The sequence below is a fragment of the Catharus ustulatus genome, chromosome 2, assembly GCF_009819885.2.
Source record: "Catharus ustulatus isolate bCatUst1 chromosome 2, bCatUst1.pri.v2, whole genome shotgun sequence".
NCBI lineage: Eukaryota > Metazoa > Chordata > Aves > Passeriformes > Turdidae > Catharus > Catharus ustulatus.
In genome coordinates, this window is record NC_046222.1 from 37,175,341 (window position 1) to 37,192,321 (window position 16,981).

At 38.9% G+C, this 16,981-nt stretch overlaps 1 protein-coding gene across 1 annotated transcript in view; it reads left to right on the forward strand.

Moving 5' to 3' along the window:
* The window catches only part of TMEM135 (transmembrane protein 135), a 171,375-nt gene that overhangs the window by 106,872 nt on the left and 47,522 nt on the right, over positions 1–16,981 (forward strand). Inside the window, 1 exon segment of the mRNA XM_033052529.1 lies at positions 1,995–2,041. Coding sequence (XP_032908420.1) covers positions 1,995–2,041 — 47 coding nt within the window.

A 16,981-nucleotide genomic window follows, 5' to 3' on the forward strand; every position in this document is an offset into this window, starting at 1 on the left:
CAACAAAGGGATGAGTCCTGGCTCTGGTGAGGAATAGCCCCAGGCACCAGTATATCCTGGGGGCATTGGAAAGCAACTTTCCAAAAAAGAATAGGGGGTCCTGGTGGGCACCAAGCTGAACATGAGCCAGCAAAGGGCCCTTCCAGCATAGGAGGCCACTGCCAGCAGGCTGAGCAAGGTGGTCTTTCCCTTCTGCTCAGTGCTGCTGAGACAAGTCAAGTCAAGTCAAGTGTTGTGTCCAGTGCCTGGTTTCTTAAGCCAAGAAAGCTGAAGTGCTTCAGCCTGGAGTAGAAAGGGCTCAGAGGGCATCTTAATGACACATATAAATACTTGTTAGATTATTAAACTTATGGGGGGGGAAAAAAACCAGTAAAAATGGAATAAAAGAAAAAAGGGCAAGAAAAAGATTGTTTAGTGAAGTGAGTATTTTTAGTATGCAAAGGCATACTTTTTTTGGTTTTGTTTTTTGTTTTGTCATCTCCCGCTCCCTCTCCCCCAGTCGTCCAGAAAACTGGTTCTTTGCCACTTCTCACTTATTGCCCAATATTCCCAGATGTCAAATTGCCTTCTCCCTGCATCTCCAGAATAACCTCCAGAGAACTGATGATTGTTTGGCTGATCAAATACATTTTGAACTTTAGAGGAATAGGGCGGATCTTTTTGAGTAGAATTTATGTTTAAAAACAAGTTTGCTTGTCTGCTTTTGCTGCTAGTTTGAAATGAAATATTTCATTATGTTCATAAAACATACTTTACCCTAATAATTTTCTATAAAATTATTTCAGATGTTCATATTTTTGATGCAGATTAATAAAGAATGATAGTACTGTGAAGATAAAGGAAAAAATGGGTAGTTTACACAGCAGAGGTTATAATGTCTCATGTAACCTAGTTTTAAGTCATGTGCCAGAGGACTTAGAACAGGGAATTTTTTGTAGGATTTTTTCTCTGAAAGTAATTGTAAAGATTTCCCATGCATATTTTTGTCACACTTTCTGATCTGTTTTAGCATGCAGCAACCTCATGTTCTATATGTTTATAACCTGATTTACACCTCTGCCACCTCACCCATTTTTTTCTCACATAAGATGTCTGTATTCTGTCATGATGAAAACTTCAACCCTTGAAAATAAGTATAAATATTTTCTGAAAGATTTGCAATATTTCTGTAAGGATTTTGCCTCCTAAACGATGGTGTGACTATGGGGCTGTATATCTTGAACAAAACAATATTTTTCTCACTTGTGAGCTGTACCTGGCAAAGATATAGTGAATTAAGGCAGATTTTCTTCAGCAATTTCGAGTCCCTGTGCGGGTGATAAGTAGGAGGTAACAGCGCTAAGCCCCAGCAGAGAGAATGGCAGGAGGAAGTAGGACATTCCCCTCTCATTGCTGGAGAGCTGCTAAGTTTGCCCAACGACTCTTGTATGAGCACATTGATGATACAGAGCAAGGATTGTTCCAAGTGAGCTTAGCACTAAGGTAAACTGCTAGAATGGGTACTGTTAATGTGGAATAGAATTATCTACTCTCAAACTTGCTGGAAAGCAGTTCAGCACAAGCAGCTGTCTATACAGATGTTTTAAACACTGTGCCTTTTAAACTGGAACTAGCAATATGATATTTGAATAAATCACAAAAGCAAAGACTAGTAAAATATGATGTTGAAATTTCAGTTTTAATGTTTTATTGTTTAAATTCTGGTGGTTTATAATTATTTTATTACTTGTTCTTTCATTACAGATGCTTTTAAGTGTTGCCATTTGTTGTCCTACTACCCTGGTTTGTGTTTCAATTTTTTAGACTTCTACAGGAATCATTCAAAGTCCACTAGAAGCTAGGCAATCCTTTTTGGTAGACTCAGACAATTTCATTCTCGCCCCTCAAGCATATAAATAAAGTGTAGCTTTTACTATAAAAGTTACAAAATCTTCATGATCTGGAAAATGCAGTAGTAGTGTGTTATGCAATAACACTCTTTCTCCTTCTTGTAGGTCCTTTTGTTCTGCATCACAGCTGCTCTATTCATGTTCTTCTTCAGGTATGTTGCTGGTGTATCTATTTATGGTGTAAAAATTGTTTTGAACAGTGTTTCTTAGAGCCTGCTATATTTTGGTATTCTTCTGTATATTCTTCATTCAATTGACTGGAGTGCTTCAATGCCATCACCCAGTGCTGTGAAAATAATTGGGCTAACAAGGGAAATGTTGAGTCTTCTGGACAATATACTGATTACTTAAGGAGTTTCATCTCCTAAGTAAGACCCTGGAGATCTAACAGTGTGAAAACAACTGAAATCTGCTTTTCATGGCTCTTTTTAAGAGCTCATGGCAGGAAGATCACATTTTCTCTTCTGGTAAAAATAGAGGAGAACAGGAAAAGCTAATTTTGTGGTCTTCAATAATACCAAATATTTGACTTGTGTGCAGGTGTAACTACCTTCTTTCAGTTTTAGAATAAACTTGTTTCACATGTGTTCACAAGTTATGAATTCATGTTTTAAAACTTACAGTAATGGGAGGTGGATGAGACACTCATTTTAATGACTTGTTTCTCATATATATGTATGTCATTTATCTCATTTCCCTTGAAATACCAGACTTCTCAAATTTTCTTCATTATATCTCAAATTGGAAAGTTGCTTTTTAAAGTGACCTTTGACTACAACCCTTTGACTTTGAATTTTCTGCGGCTTGCAGCCATCTATGGTTCTTCAAGCTGTATGATCCCCTGGTAATTGCAAAACTCTGGAAACTGCAGCTTGTTTTTCATAATTCCATTACTTACGGATATTGGCCAAGAACAGTCTGTGGATAGAAGAGGGCTGTTAATTTAGGGGATTCGAAGAAGCATTCCTCCTTTCATCTATAACCTATTAAGAGCCTTGCGTTGGCAGTCTTCTTGCTTTATTTTCTTCTATGTCCCTGAGTTAAGCCATAACAGCCTCAGAGAATTTGACTTGTAAGGTTGAGGTTAGACACCTGTCTGCATGAATGCTGGTCAAACGAATTCAGAGCACTGAAATTCTGGTCGAAACTATAAATGTTGTATGATCTTGGAGGAAGCTAATTGTCTCCTATCTATGTCTTTGGTAATAAAGTGATGTTTTAGAGTGAACCTGCAAGTTAAATCACAGAGAATAGCTCTGTCTGAAAGGGAATTTCAAGGTCATCTAGTTCCAACCCCCCTGCCATGAGCAGGGCCATGTTCCACTGGACCAGTGCTATAAGCCCCAGTCAGCCTGACCTTGAAAACTTTCCAGAGACAAGACATCCACAGCTTGTCAGGAAAACCATTCTGGTGACTCACTACCACATGGTATGTTACAGTAAAGAATGTCTCCTTAATATCAAATCTAAGCCAACCCCCTTTCAGTTTGAGGCCAAAGCCTCGTGCTATAACTACATGCCATTGTAAAAAGTCCCTCTGCAGCTTTCCTGTAGCCTCTTTGGAGGTGAGAACTGACACAGAGCCCAGATGTGTTTGGTGAATTTTTCCCTGACCTGACACAGAAATACTGGCAGTTGAATGGGCTCCAAACCACTTTCTCTTCTAAAATAGTTACTCCATTCCAAGGCTGATGGAATATCCTGTTGAGCAATCATCAACAACATTTGATTCCTTTCGTCTTTGTGTTTTAATAGCAGAATTAAAACAGAGGCTCAAGTTTAGTTTAATCACTGGGGGAAAACATCTATTTGTAAACACCAATGAATGTGCTAAGTCAAATTTGTCAAAAATAATTAGCACAGACTAGTTTCTGAGTTTTGTTTTTTTTTTTTTCCTTGGTGTAATCAATCTTGTGAGTAGAACTTCTTTACAGTGTGCTGCTTTCCTAAAGAAATCAGGTATAGAGGGGTTCTGGGTGAAAATACCTCTGGGTATGCACAGAGTCGGTCAACTGCTCAGGGAGAAGAGACAGCAGAGAGGGCGCTTGATCAGCCCTCAGATTTGTCCATCTGTCTGGACTGGCTGTGACTGTGAGCTGGTTGCTGTCTGTATCAATATGTGAATTGCTGCCCTTCAGAAAGATTTGGGACAGCCCTTGGAAAGGTCCTGTGTGGAGTCCCAGGGAAGGTAGTCTTTCTGTCTCTGTTGTCATCTAAAGCAGAAAGTAATTGGGAGAGTAAATTACATTTCCTATTTAATGGCTCAAAATCACTTCAGCCTTTTTCTTAATCACAAGTACATCAAACATACAAAATAATGTTCATACTTTTGGAGTAAACACCTTATTCAGTGTCTGAAAAGAGACTAAATGTAAGTCTGCCTCTATGCCATGAAAGTCTGACTGATGCTTGGGATTCAAATGTTGCATAGAATGAAAGCAAAGTAGTCTTTTATTTTCTGAGTTCATATAAACTGCCTTACCCGAGGTTATTGGGTTCTCTGATCTTAAAAATTTTTACTGTCCCTAATAGGTGACCCTGGTTGGCAATGCATTCCTAACAGCTCCAGGTTTAACTAAATTTGGCTGCTATATCTACTCCAGGCAATTTTTGAGTTGAATCATTTCCCTTGCACAGTAGCTGCACTGGACTGAGCCAGTGGTGCTGATTGGGAAAGCATGGAGAACAGAGATGCTCCACAGCATTCACGTGGACTTTGGTCATTTTTAAGTAACTGCATACCAGCATGACTTCGGGTGGTCTTAGCTGAATCTAGGAGATTAAAAGTTATCAGAATTGGAAAGTTCAAAACTATTTTCTTCATGGAAGAATTGAGATATGTTCTGTACATCACACAGCTTCCAGGGTATCTTTCAGTTTGCCAGGTTAATAAGCAGCCTGGAAAGCTGAGTTTGCTTAGTGTTGCTTCTGGAAAGCCAGTGCTCTGGTTGATAGTTATCCATTAAAAGAGAAAAAAAATATGGCACTTAATTGCAAGGTGATCATGCCTCTCCCTGAGGTGAGTGTCTTCCTGCCCACTTCTACAGTTGCAGGAAATACTGCTGTAACAGCTGTATGAATCTTGGTCTATGGAAGCATAGGCATTAATTCTTGATTTATTTGAATAATTCCTTTTCTAGTGTATTGGTTTTCCTCAGTATCTCACTATAATCTCTATCTTACATTGTTTTCTAAACAAATTCTGCAATAATGGTCTGCTGATGAGTCAGGTGTTCCATACTAGTTGAAAATGTCACCAAGTAGCCTTGATATTTGTCACTGGAGTTTCCCCTAAATTCTGTTGGACTGTTCAAACATTATTGCATCTGCTACAGGACAAGAAAAAGAAGGTGCTGAATCTCAGGAGTAAAGAAGTGAGGTTATAGAACTGAAGTGATGATAGGAAAAACCAGGAGTAATTACTCCAGAGTAGATGAAGTGAGAGAAGAGTCAGAGTGAAAGGTAAATTCAGAAGAGGAACATACAAAGGACGACAGAAGGAAGAAAGAAGGAGAGAGTGACTGAAGAGGGAAGAAAAAAGGTCATGTCAGGAGACAGGAAAAAATAGAAGAATATACTAGGAAAAAAAGCAACTGAAATGCAGATGATAGGTTTACAAGCAACAGAGTTATATTTACAGACAGAGGAAGCATATTTTAGTGCAGTGCTTTTTTATTTCTTCTCTTCCATCCTCATCTTGTGGTACTTTTCTTATAACTTGGACCTCTGTTTTTTCTCAAAATGCTTCTACTCTGCTCCACTGGAAGTGAGGAAATTAAGATTCATTACTCATTTGTGGATAGCTCTAGTACACACAGATAGCAGAATCTGACATATGTGTATTTACTTCACACATGTAGGCAACCACAATTGAAACAGGATTGTTCCCCTTCCACTCATATTTGCCTAAGAATCTTAGATGCAGGAGTGTGTCAGGGGAGAGGAATGTTCTCATAGGAATTAATTTTTAGGTGATATTGAACTCCACTGGATCTGAGTGTTCACTGCTTACTCAACAAACGCAGTATTAGTGGTGTCATCTGATGTTGTGTTATCTGATATGTTGTGAATAGGACTTCTTCACAGTGTGCTACTATCCTAAAGAAACCAAGTATAGAGAGGTCTGGGTGAAAACACCTCTGGATATGCACAGTCTGGCCAACTGTAGTTCCCTTCAGGGAGAAGAGACAGCAGAGAGGTCACTTGATCAGTCCTCAGAGACCATTCTTAGTATTTTGTAATAAAAGTACATTTTTCTTTAATACTTCTAATTGCTTTTTAAACTGCAGTTTGCATGGAATTAAGTCTGTGGGTAGAAATGTTTGATTATACCATGGTTTTATGCCAACTTAGTTTGAATAATTTGTGGTGCTGTCCAGAATACTCTTCTAGAATAATTGGATACAATGAAATGAAGAAGCAGGAGAGATCCTACAATGTGTAAAATAAATATTTGTAAAACACAGTGAAATTGGTTTTTTAGTAGCAGTTTCATTTTGGATAATATGCAAGGAATTTTTTTTGTAAGGGTGATGCAATGGCTGTGCATTTTTGTGCTTGAAGACATCCACTTATAAAACTTGCAATCTCTGTACAATAAATGAACACCTACACAGAATTCCTATCGATATAAACTTAGAAAATCAGCAATTTGGGTGGATATGTGTTGGCAGACTACAGTACTGGTTGCTATAGCAGTTAATCCTTAGACCATAGACTACCAGTTTATAATATGCACATGTTAATTCATCTGCTGTGAGCCTTAGAAAGCAAAGCTCCACCTATGAGCTGAAACCAGCTATTAAGGGAAGCTGAATGTTTCTGATGATTGATTGATCATGAGCTGAGGATGAAGGCTGCCTTCTCTAGAGATAAATGCTAAAGTGTTATTTTCTGAAACAGTCATTTCAGACAATCTGAAGTTACCGCTGTGATTTCATAAAGCAGGACATGATGTTTTTCATAACTCAGGATTTGCATAGTTCACAACAGAAAACTCTTGATCTCTTAATGCCATTATATATTATGCGCTGATTAAAAATGGTTTATGAAAAAGACACCTAAGAAATGCATATTCAATGTTGTATACTGCTGCTAAAGTAGAGTACTGAAACTTGTGTAAAGACACTGAAAACCTTTGAGAAAGGTTCTTTTGTTCACAGAGCCCTTTATGCTATCTCATGAAGGAAATTCTAGCCTCCCAAATTACAGCTATTTGCTCTTCTTTCTCTGTGAAACACATATCCTGTAATTTATTCAGTATTTTCGACATGATATTTCAAAATGCCTTTATTTTCTTTTAAAAATGTGTGGTACCAGTGCCATGTTAGTCTCTTGTTTAATCACCTAAACTGCCTTCTGTGCTGAAGCAACTGCTTGAAAGATATTTTCCCCTTATAATTCTACTTTCCTTCTACAGTAGAAGCAACAAGCATAACAGTCGGAGTTGCTGTTATATGGATTTAATAGGAAATAATCTTCTCCTTTCTTGTAAAGATTATTTTGGAACCTTTTCTGTTTGCTGTAGAATTACAGGAGGGCATTAAAAGTCCACTACTGTTGAATTATTATGTAATAAATCAGAAGAAAAAAACAGATGAGGATTTTTTTCCATGTTTATATGTTTTTTAGTATCCTTATATAAACATCTCAAAGTTAGTGATTCAAAGCCTTGTTTTGGTAAATGTCATGAAACTTGATTTCTGAGGTATTTTGGATGACCTGGTGAGTACATGAAAACATCCAGCTTCCTAAGAAATGCTATAAATATCAGTTTGCTTTATTTAGTGTGAGCAAAAGTAGAACATGGATTGCAGGAGGGGGTTGGGGATGAGAAGATAACCTTCTGGGTTAACTCAGGCACTTCTGGCAGAGGCCTGCTGGACTTGCACAGACTGGGTTAAAATATAAATATGGATAAAAGGTGAGATAATCTGTGTTCTGTTTATCTATTAATAGAATAAAAAGTGAAAAAGTATTTTTACTTTTTTTCTTTTCATGAAACATCTTTTTTGTTTTCTCATAGTCTTTTAGCAGGCTTCCAGTGCATTTTAGGTTTTTTTTTTTTGTTTTGGTTTGGGTTTTGTGGGTTTTTTTGTGGGTTTTTTGGGGTTTTTTTGTCTCTTAAATCTTGCTGTGCCATAGTACTTTTGGGTATGGTTTGAAGGGAAATTTTGTGGTTCGCTGAGTTTTGCGGAGCTCTGATCCAAACTCTTCTACATTCACAGGAGAGGGAGACTGATCTCAGGCTGATGCTGGACATACACGTGTAGTTCATAAACAATAAAGATGCATCTTAAGGATATTTTTATTACTGCAAGAATTAGAGACTTTTTAGATTTTCATACAGATACGAAGCATATCTGGACCTACAGATTTTACCAAAAAAGGTGTATTTAGGGCAGAAAATTGCAGTGTCCAGCAGGATTAAGGGGGGCATCTTTAGTTGTTCTGTGAGCCTCTCCTGACACTCTTGCACCTTTATTGTTTGCAGTGGCTGCTATACAATATATCCATGAACAAATCCCACTTTTTCAATTTCTGTGTTCTAATATTTTCAACTGCAAATCATTATTTTTCTCCTACTCATTTGGACGGTACTGGAGGACGAAGACAAGCCGTATTCATAAAATGAGAATAAATCCATTTTGATCCCCAACATAGCATTAAAGAGAACTTTACAACAATTAGATCTTTGACATGTCTCTAGGGCCTGTTTCCAAGACTCATCTTCAGCTTTAGGCACCTATCTAAGTTAGGAAGTAGGAGGGGAAAATGGACAAATTGAGGGCAGTTCTCATCTTGTGTAGGTTTAACTCATGTTGCAGAGCTTCCTCTCTCTAGCTGATTATAGAGGGGATTGTGCACCAAACTTACTTGCATACTTCTAGATGGAGTACATCTTGACTAGCATTTTTCTTTGAAGTTACCTAGAGATCCAATGAAAATCTTTCTGAGGGATGGTAAATGTTTGGAATTAATAAAATGCTGATTGGTATTTAAAGGATTTATAGTTTTTTTTCTAACCTGTTCTGCATACATGACCCGTATTATCTTTCTGTTTCTTGGTTTTGATATGAAAATAATTTACCTTGTGTTCTGCTAATAAAAGCAAAAAACCCAAAAGGGACATGTATTTAAATATTGATTTTTATGGGGTTTTGCCAAAGTTTCTGGATGGAAATTACAGGAAAAGGATATCACAGAACAAATTGCTCTCCTGCTTGGAAACAATACGTGAAACGTTTGAAAATATCCTTTAAAGTTCTAAACAGAATTATTGTAATTTTTGCAGTAATATAAAGTTCAAAACTAGCAAACTGTGATCTCTTTAGATCCTTGTCAAGAGGAAAAGGTGCAAGTATTTATTTTTTTGTGCTCTAGAGATGCATCTTTGGAACTGGAAAGTTTTAATTTGCTATTGTTTGTTTTTGTCTTTCAAAATGTACATGCCAATTTGCTAACAGTATTTAAAGTATTGCTTTAAATTCGAGATTTTTCATGTAATGTTAATTTTACGAAGTTTTTTTCTAGTACCTTTTCTTGAGAAATAATGTGTTAATATATTTCTTTTATTGATTAGAATGTAGCGTTTAATATTCATGTTTTTCCGAATATGTGTTTGTGATACTGAAATGTTACTAGTACAGATTTAGTCTTAAGATACCAGGCATTACTGGACTAATTTCCTGAAAGCACCCTGAGAGAAGACTTCTGATATTTTGATACTGATTGTTGATTGCATGATGCCTGTTGTACAGTTTCTCCCAAGGAAATGCACACCACATCAGCCTTTAATCCTTGTTATTTTATGGTCAGCTGTGGAATGGCTGTTGTGCCAAGCCAAGCAATGTCTGTGCCTACCCCCAGAGGAGGTGCAGAGTGCATGTCCGTATACACCATAGGAAACTAAACCAAACCTGAGAGTCTATACTGCAAGATTTAGGTGTTCAAAAGGATAAGCATAAATATATTTAGAGTATTTTAAACACTCCTTGTGATAGTAAGATCAAAGCAACTGTTACCTGGTGCTGAGCAGTGCGGGTGTCATCTCTGCCTCCCCTCATCTGAGCAGGCAGCTCCGCAGCCTCCTGAAAAGCAGGTGAGAGTGTAGGAGAGGTGAGATAGAGTCACAGTGACAGTGCCACTATCAGCAGAGACAAGTGATTAGCATCACTTCGCCAGAGTTGTGATTGACTGGGAGCAGTGGTGGTGGGAGCCAAGAGGAGAGAAAGGACTGGGAGGAGGCTCCGTATGGGGCTATGTGCAGTGAGAAAACAAATGCACCTCTTGAGTGCCTTTCGAAATATTTTTTTCTTTGGATTCTCTCGAGGATGACTGATGCATTATATGAGAAACTGGCTGTTTCCCCTTGACCTACTCCTGTTATCAGATGCACTGCTTGACCAGAGAAGAAAAGAGAAATGTGAGGAAGAGAGATGGAACAGTATCCAAGGTGGAGGAGTAAGAGGCCAAGCAGGGCAGAGTTTTGACCAACCATGAACCAAATGTAATTAAAGGAGTAGGAGAACATGGGTGGTTGCGTTATTAGGGCTGTAGTGCAGTTTTTTGTCTTTGGGTTACCAAAGCTCTTCAGATAAAGTACTTAATTTAAAAATATTGTGAATCATCAAAGTAACATTTGCAAGTCATTGGGTAATTTTTTTTCCTTTTTTTTGTTTCTGCTTCTTGATCTAACAGAGAAACATTACGTGCTTTTGCAACATGCTGTCTACAACTCTGTTTTTATATGTCTAAGCAGTACCTAAATGTTATCTGTATCAAATGATAGCCCAGAATAAAGGTGGTCATTGTCTTTCTGACTTTTGAAAAAAGGATGGATATTGCCTCCCATCCCTTGAACCACCTTTCTTGTTACAGGAAGTTTGCCAGTCCCGGTACATACTGTTTTTCACTTTGTCTTTGAAAGCTTAAAAGCTAATAGTGGATTGAAATAAGTAGGCAGGTATTTTATTGTTGTATTATACCCTTGTCTTCTTGAAGGAACGAAATGTGGTTAGGTCAGGTTCTAATGAGGACTATTATATGGGTGAGCTGAACTTGGGTTAGTTTGCATTTTCCGTATGTTAAATCATGCTACTCCTGATTCCTGCAGTCTGCAAAAAGGCTGCAGAGTAGGCTTTTTCAGCTGCCAGTGAGGGAAGAAAATTATGTTCTGTTTGGTTCCTGGTTTTCCTGTCTTTTTTGTGGTTGTAGTTTTTCATATTGAGATATACTGGTACATCTACTCAATAGTAATACACATGTCAAAAGTCAAGAAGATTCTTTAAAGTATCTTTAAAGCATGTGACTTCTCTTTTGTTGGGCTTCACTGCTTTTAAAAAGAAACAAAACTCCTTTTACACTAAATTCAGATGTCTTGCTTAATTGTTTCCTGTGGATTGAGTAGTACCAATGATTTTACAGTTATGAGGGAAGAAAGGAAAAAATTTGATAAAAGCATCATGGTTTCTATTGCCACATTGAATGGTACTCATGCCAGTTTTCATGCAAGGAAATAAGTGAAATAGGGATTTTAGTACTGGGGATACACTATTAAAAATGTAACTAAATAGCCTACAGAAATAATTATGCGTTAAAATGGAATACCAGTTATTACAAATTGTTCATTGCATTTGCTAAATCAGTAAGTTTACTCTTGTATAGAAAAATACAAACTTCTAAATGTAATGCAATGAGATTAAATTTAGTTTACCATGTTTAGTCACTTTTAACCATATGGTACATAGGTTCCTGGAATGTATTTAAGCTTTTTCTTTCCAACAGTAAATCTTGTCCTTGTTTTAACAGATTGCTTTACATGTAGCTGGATCCAGTTGCACAGCCTCCTCAAGAGAGGAAGTGCATTGCCTGCAGACAAGCAGTACAAGAATTACGGCTGTACAATAGGGAGTATTTTTCCACCATTATCACTTTTCAGTGGAGATTCTTTTTCAGATACGTAACAGTGACTCAATGAACCAGGAAAGTGTTTACCTGCAAGGTGATCTGGTGGTAACAGGAGAAGCTTTTGAGGGCTAAAATTTCAGACGTCTCTGTCCAGAGCCATCCCCAATGGAAGAAAAAGAGGGTCTCCTCCCCTTCTTTAAGTTTTGTCAGTCAATCACAAAGGGCTTTTGTACTGCTAGCATATTGATGTGTCTGGGCTTTGGCTGTTTATCATCTTCCTGTCATCCTTAAATGCAAAGTAAAAGAAAGGAAATAGCTTCTGGTTCTCAGGCTTTGAGAATAAACTGCTTGTGGCTGCTGGGGACCTTGGCGTCCCAGCTGCCCTGGAATGCCTTCTGTGGGGATGTGATTGCTGGCACTATCTCACATCATCCCTGTAGCTCCCAGGCACTAGCCAGAACAAGGCTGATGTTACAAGTCAGATGATGAAAAAGCAATTGAGGTTCACAGATTCGATTTCTGTCTTTGATCCTGGCATTAAAGTACCAAGCTCTGTGAGTGGAAGTATAGTGCAGACAAGATTTCTGGTCGCTTTAATCCCACTGCTAAAAAGATCCATTCACAGGATGTAGGGATTGGCTTGTATTTTTGCAGGATTTCAAAATTGCTAGATGTATTTTATCAATGTTTTTTGCCAACAGTACAAGCAACTAAGTTTTTTAGTTCCTTACTTAAAATTATTTTTCTGTATGATTTTTTCTTATGTATGCACTGTATAGTAAAGATTTGACAACTAATTGACTTACTCTTTCACATACATTTAAGGCACTTTACATTTTCCATACAAGTACTGAAGGAGAAGATTTAAGAACCCTGCCGAAGGTCAGAGACAAAATTTGTGTGCCTTCAAGCCTTGGAGTTCCCGTCCAGTTCTTAAATCACAAGGCTATCTCTCCTGCATTCCTGTTACAGGACATAATTTAACTTTAAAACGTGGTACATGGTACAGAATTGCTGCCAGAGAATTAGGTAGGAAGGAGTATATAAACAGCTATATAGACCCATAGAAAGAGGCAAAAGACAACGATATACAGGGTCGTGTTGAATGCTGTGCACAAGTCCAGGTGATATCACTCACTCTTACACAACTGTAACCCCATTGTAAAAGGCCACCAAATTTGTCAGGCACAATTTACCCTTAGCGAAGCCATGCTGGTTGTCAGCAATCACCACCTTGTTTTCCATATACCTTGGCATAGTTTCCTGGAGGATCTCCTCCATTACCTTGCCAGGCAAAAAGGCGAGACTGGCTGGCCTGTGTTCCCTGGGTCTTCCTTTTGTTCTTTTTTAAAAGTGGAAATTTTGTTTCCCCTTTTCCAGTCACTGACAACTTCACTGGCCTGACACAATTGCTTAGATAGGATGGAAAGTGGATACTTCATCTGTCAGTTCCCTTAGGATCTCTGGATGGATGCATCTCCTCAGGTTCTGTGGATTTTTGCACCCTCAGGTTCCAAAGATGGTGTTAAACTTGATCTTTTCCTATACCAGATGGCTCTTCCATCTCCCAGTCCCTGACTTTTCCTTGTGCAACTCAGATGGTGTTGCTGGAACCCTTGATGATGAAGACTAAGGCAAAAAGGTTACAGAGTACCTAATTTTTCTCCAAATCCCACATAGCCATGTCTCTCATTTCCCTCTAGAGAGGGCCCACATTTTCCCTTGTTTTCTTTTTATCACCAGTGTGCCTACAAAACCTTTTCTCATTGCCCCTGGTGTTCCTGGCCAGATTTAATTCTCTCAGGGTTTTATCTTTCCTCACCTCATCCCTGGCTATTCAGGCAATCTCTCTGTGTTTTTAATAGGCTACCTGTCCTTGCTGCCATCCTCTCTAGGGTTTGGGTTTTTTGTTTTTGTTTTGTGTTTTGTGGGGTTTTTTTTTTTTTGAGTTTGCCTAGGAGCACCTTGTTCATCCATGTAGGCCTCCAGGCATTTTTGCTGAATTTCCTCTTCGGGATGCATCACTCCTGAACTTAAAGGAAATGATCCTTCAGTATCAACCAGATTTCTTGAGCCCTTCTTCTCTCCAGGGCTGTATCCCATGGTATTACACCAAACAGGTCTCTGAAGAGGCCAAAGTCTGCTCTTCTGAAGGGTATTGAGCTTGCTGTGTGTCCTCCTTGCTGCCATAAGGACCTTGAACCCCACTACTTCATGGTCACAGCAGCCCAGGCTGCCACTGAATTTTGCATTCGCTACCAGCTTTGTTTTGGTGAGAGCAGTGCAACATAGATCCTGTCCTCATTGGCTCCTTTATCACCTGGAGAATGAACTTATCATTAACACATTCTGTACTTTTTATTTCTCTTGTTTTCTTTGCTGTCCTAGGTCCTTGGCTTAATTTTTTCTGCCCATTTGCTGCCTGTCAGTTCTTTCTGGCTTGGCTGTTGCTGCTTTCTTAAAAATATTTACCTAGTTTTGTTGAGCTGAGGGTCTGTGTAATTGCTTGTTTTAATTAGAAAGGAAAAATATTCTCCTGATATTAAGGAGAGATCTTTTTGAGCAGCAGTTAGGAAAAATTTAAGTATTAATATTAATTAATGTATTAACAACATCCACCTATGAAAGGAGAGTCACACCAAGAAATGAACTATAATTCTTAGAAAATGGATTTCGAGTTCAGAAATCCCTGCTTGTCATTTGAACGTTACCTGTGTCTCATTGCCACAGTCCTTTGTGGTGAGACTGAGCAGTTGCAGACACCAGCGTGGTCATGAAATACAAGTCCTGAACTGGTAACTCACACTCATCACATGTTTCTGATTTGATAGCAGACAGGGCAGAAAATCTCCGTTTCATGAAAAGCAGAAGGCAATCACATTGCATTAGAGTCTACATGTTTTGGTATGTATTTTTAAAAAAATTGTATTTTTAAAATAAATTGAAAGGGTTGCACATGATCAAATATTTTACATGTAACTACTGTGCAAAATGAATATATATTTGTAGTCCGAAGACTGCAGTCCCAAATATGGCTTTTAGCATATGACATTTGTATTTCATTTTAGAAAAAGGCATATTTTTAACTACAGGCATTGGAAATACTTTAAATTCTCTTCCTGTGAGCTAATTGCTGACTAGAATAGGAAAATAAGAGCTACTTTGTGGTTAGATGCTTGTGGTCTTTCTTTTGGCTTTTGGCCCTTAGATAAAATGTCAGAGAAAGCACAGTAATGGATAATGACATCTATCAGTGTACCCTGGACATAATTTGAAGCCTGTCAAATGTCTGCTACTTTATAAACATTGTTTTACATAGTTCTTCTTCATTCTACCATCTGTTTATTTGGTTGGAAGAGTATAAATTATGTCATAGATGATTTTCACAGACATGCTTCACTTCATAGTCTCAATTTCACAGAAAGAGAAACTGATGTGAAAAAACCCAGTTTCTTCTGTGAAACTGAGACTTTATGGGCCATTTCAAATACTCTAAAGAATGAGACATTCTTTATTCTCTTTCATATGTTTGATACATTGACTAGAAACCATACTGAGGAGAGGTTGCTAGTCTTGCATTTTTTGCCTAAATAAATCTTACCATGAACTAGCCAGATTTGATTAATATAATAATAAACTCTAATTCAAATTCAGACTCTACTCATATGTTAATACCAGATCATGGTTCTCATCATAAAGTGAAACTATGGTTCATTTTGATTGACTTGTAAAAAAACCTGTATTTCTCTTATGGTGTGAATAAGATAATTGTATATGTAGATAGTAAGTGAGGATAACCCTAAAAACAATTAAGTTAGAACAGTCACAGTGTGCACAGTTATTGATGAAGAATGAATTGTGTCAAGTCAATCTGGCTTCCCTCTGTGAAGATTAGAGGCTTCGTTGATTCAGAAGTAATAGAGGATATCATATATCTTCAGTAAATCTTTAGACAGACTCTCATGTGACATTCTCATAGGAAAGGCCAGAAAGTACACTGTAGAAAAAAACCCTCTTACTTAAAACTGGCTGAAAAACCTGAGCAATGAATTTACCATCAGAGTGGAAGGGATAATTGGTTCCATCCACAGATTTAATATCAAGCTCTAAGTAATCATCCTGGTCATTATTAAAGTTTTTGAACAATGAGACCAAACCTGTCTTCCAAGATGTCTGGCTTTTTCCTCAGATTTAGTAAATGTGTCATTAAGAGCAATTTGACAAATTGGAAAATCCCAAAATATACAGTAAATTCACGAATACAAGCCGCACTGAGTATAAGCCGCATCTCTGGGTGTTGGCAAATATTTCGTTTTTTTGTCCATAAATAAGCCGCACTTGAATATAAGCTGCTCTGTTGTTCGCAGCGAGGACCCGCGTGCAACAAAGTTGCCAAATAGTAACAGAACGGCGGCAGGGCGGGGTTTACTGGCTCAGCTAAGGCTGTGCAGGCTCGACCCGCTAGGGGCTGCTGACGGGGCCAGGTAGCCCAGCCCCGCGCTGCCGCTCGGCGGGGCCACTGGGGGCCAGCCGCCACTGCCACTGGGCTCGGTCACCATGGCCCGGTGCTGCCCTGTGGTGGCAGGCAGGGATGGAACCCCCTTCGCTCCCACGGCGGCGGGCGGGGACGGAGCCCCCTGCCGCCTCCCCGAGCCGCGGCAGTGGCGGCCCGGGTCCCCCACCGCCTCCCAGAGCCGCGGCAATGGCGGCACGGGGCCCCCCCGTCTCTCCCCCGGGCTGCGACAGAGGAGGGAAGGAAAGACCTCTCCCTCCTCTCTCCCCGCCCCCCGTGCTGCCTGCAGGCAGCCAGGCTCCACCCACGGTGCAACAGAGTAGCAATTTGTAACAATCGCAAAATGCCGACTTTGCAGCAGCTCGGCTCGGCACTCTGGCAGGCACTTCTGAGGTTGTAATGTCAGAAAATTATTCACATATTAGCCGCTCCTGAGTATTAGCCGCATTTCCGGTTTAGGAGCAAAATCTTAGTCAAATTGGTGCGGCTTGTATTCGTGAAATTACTGTACTATGCAAATTGTTAGAGAGTTCTGCCTTTTAGAAGAGGGAATCAACTGTACAGATGGAGAATTTGGAACCTCTTTGTGGGTCACAGCTCTTCATAGCAGTACATAGGAATAAAATGGCAACCTGAGCATGAGTCAGTACCGACATGTGGAAAACAGTAA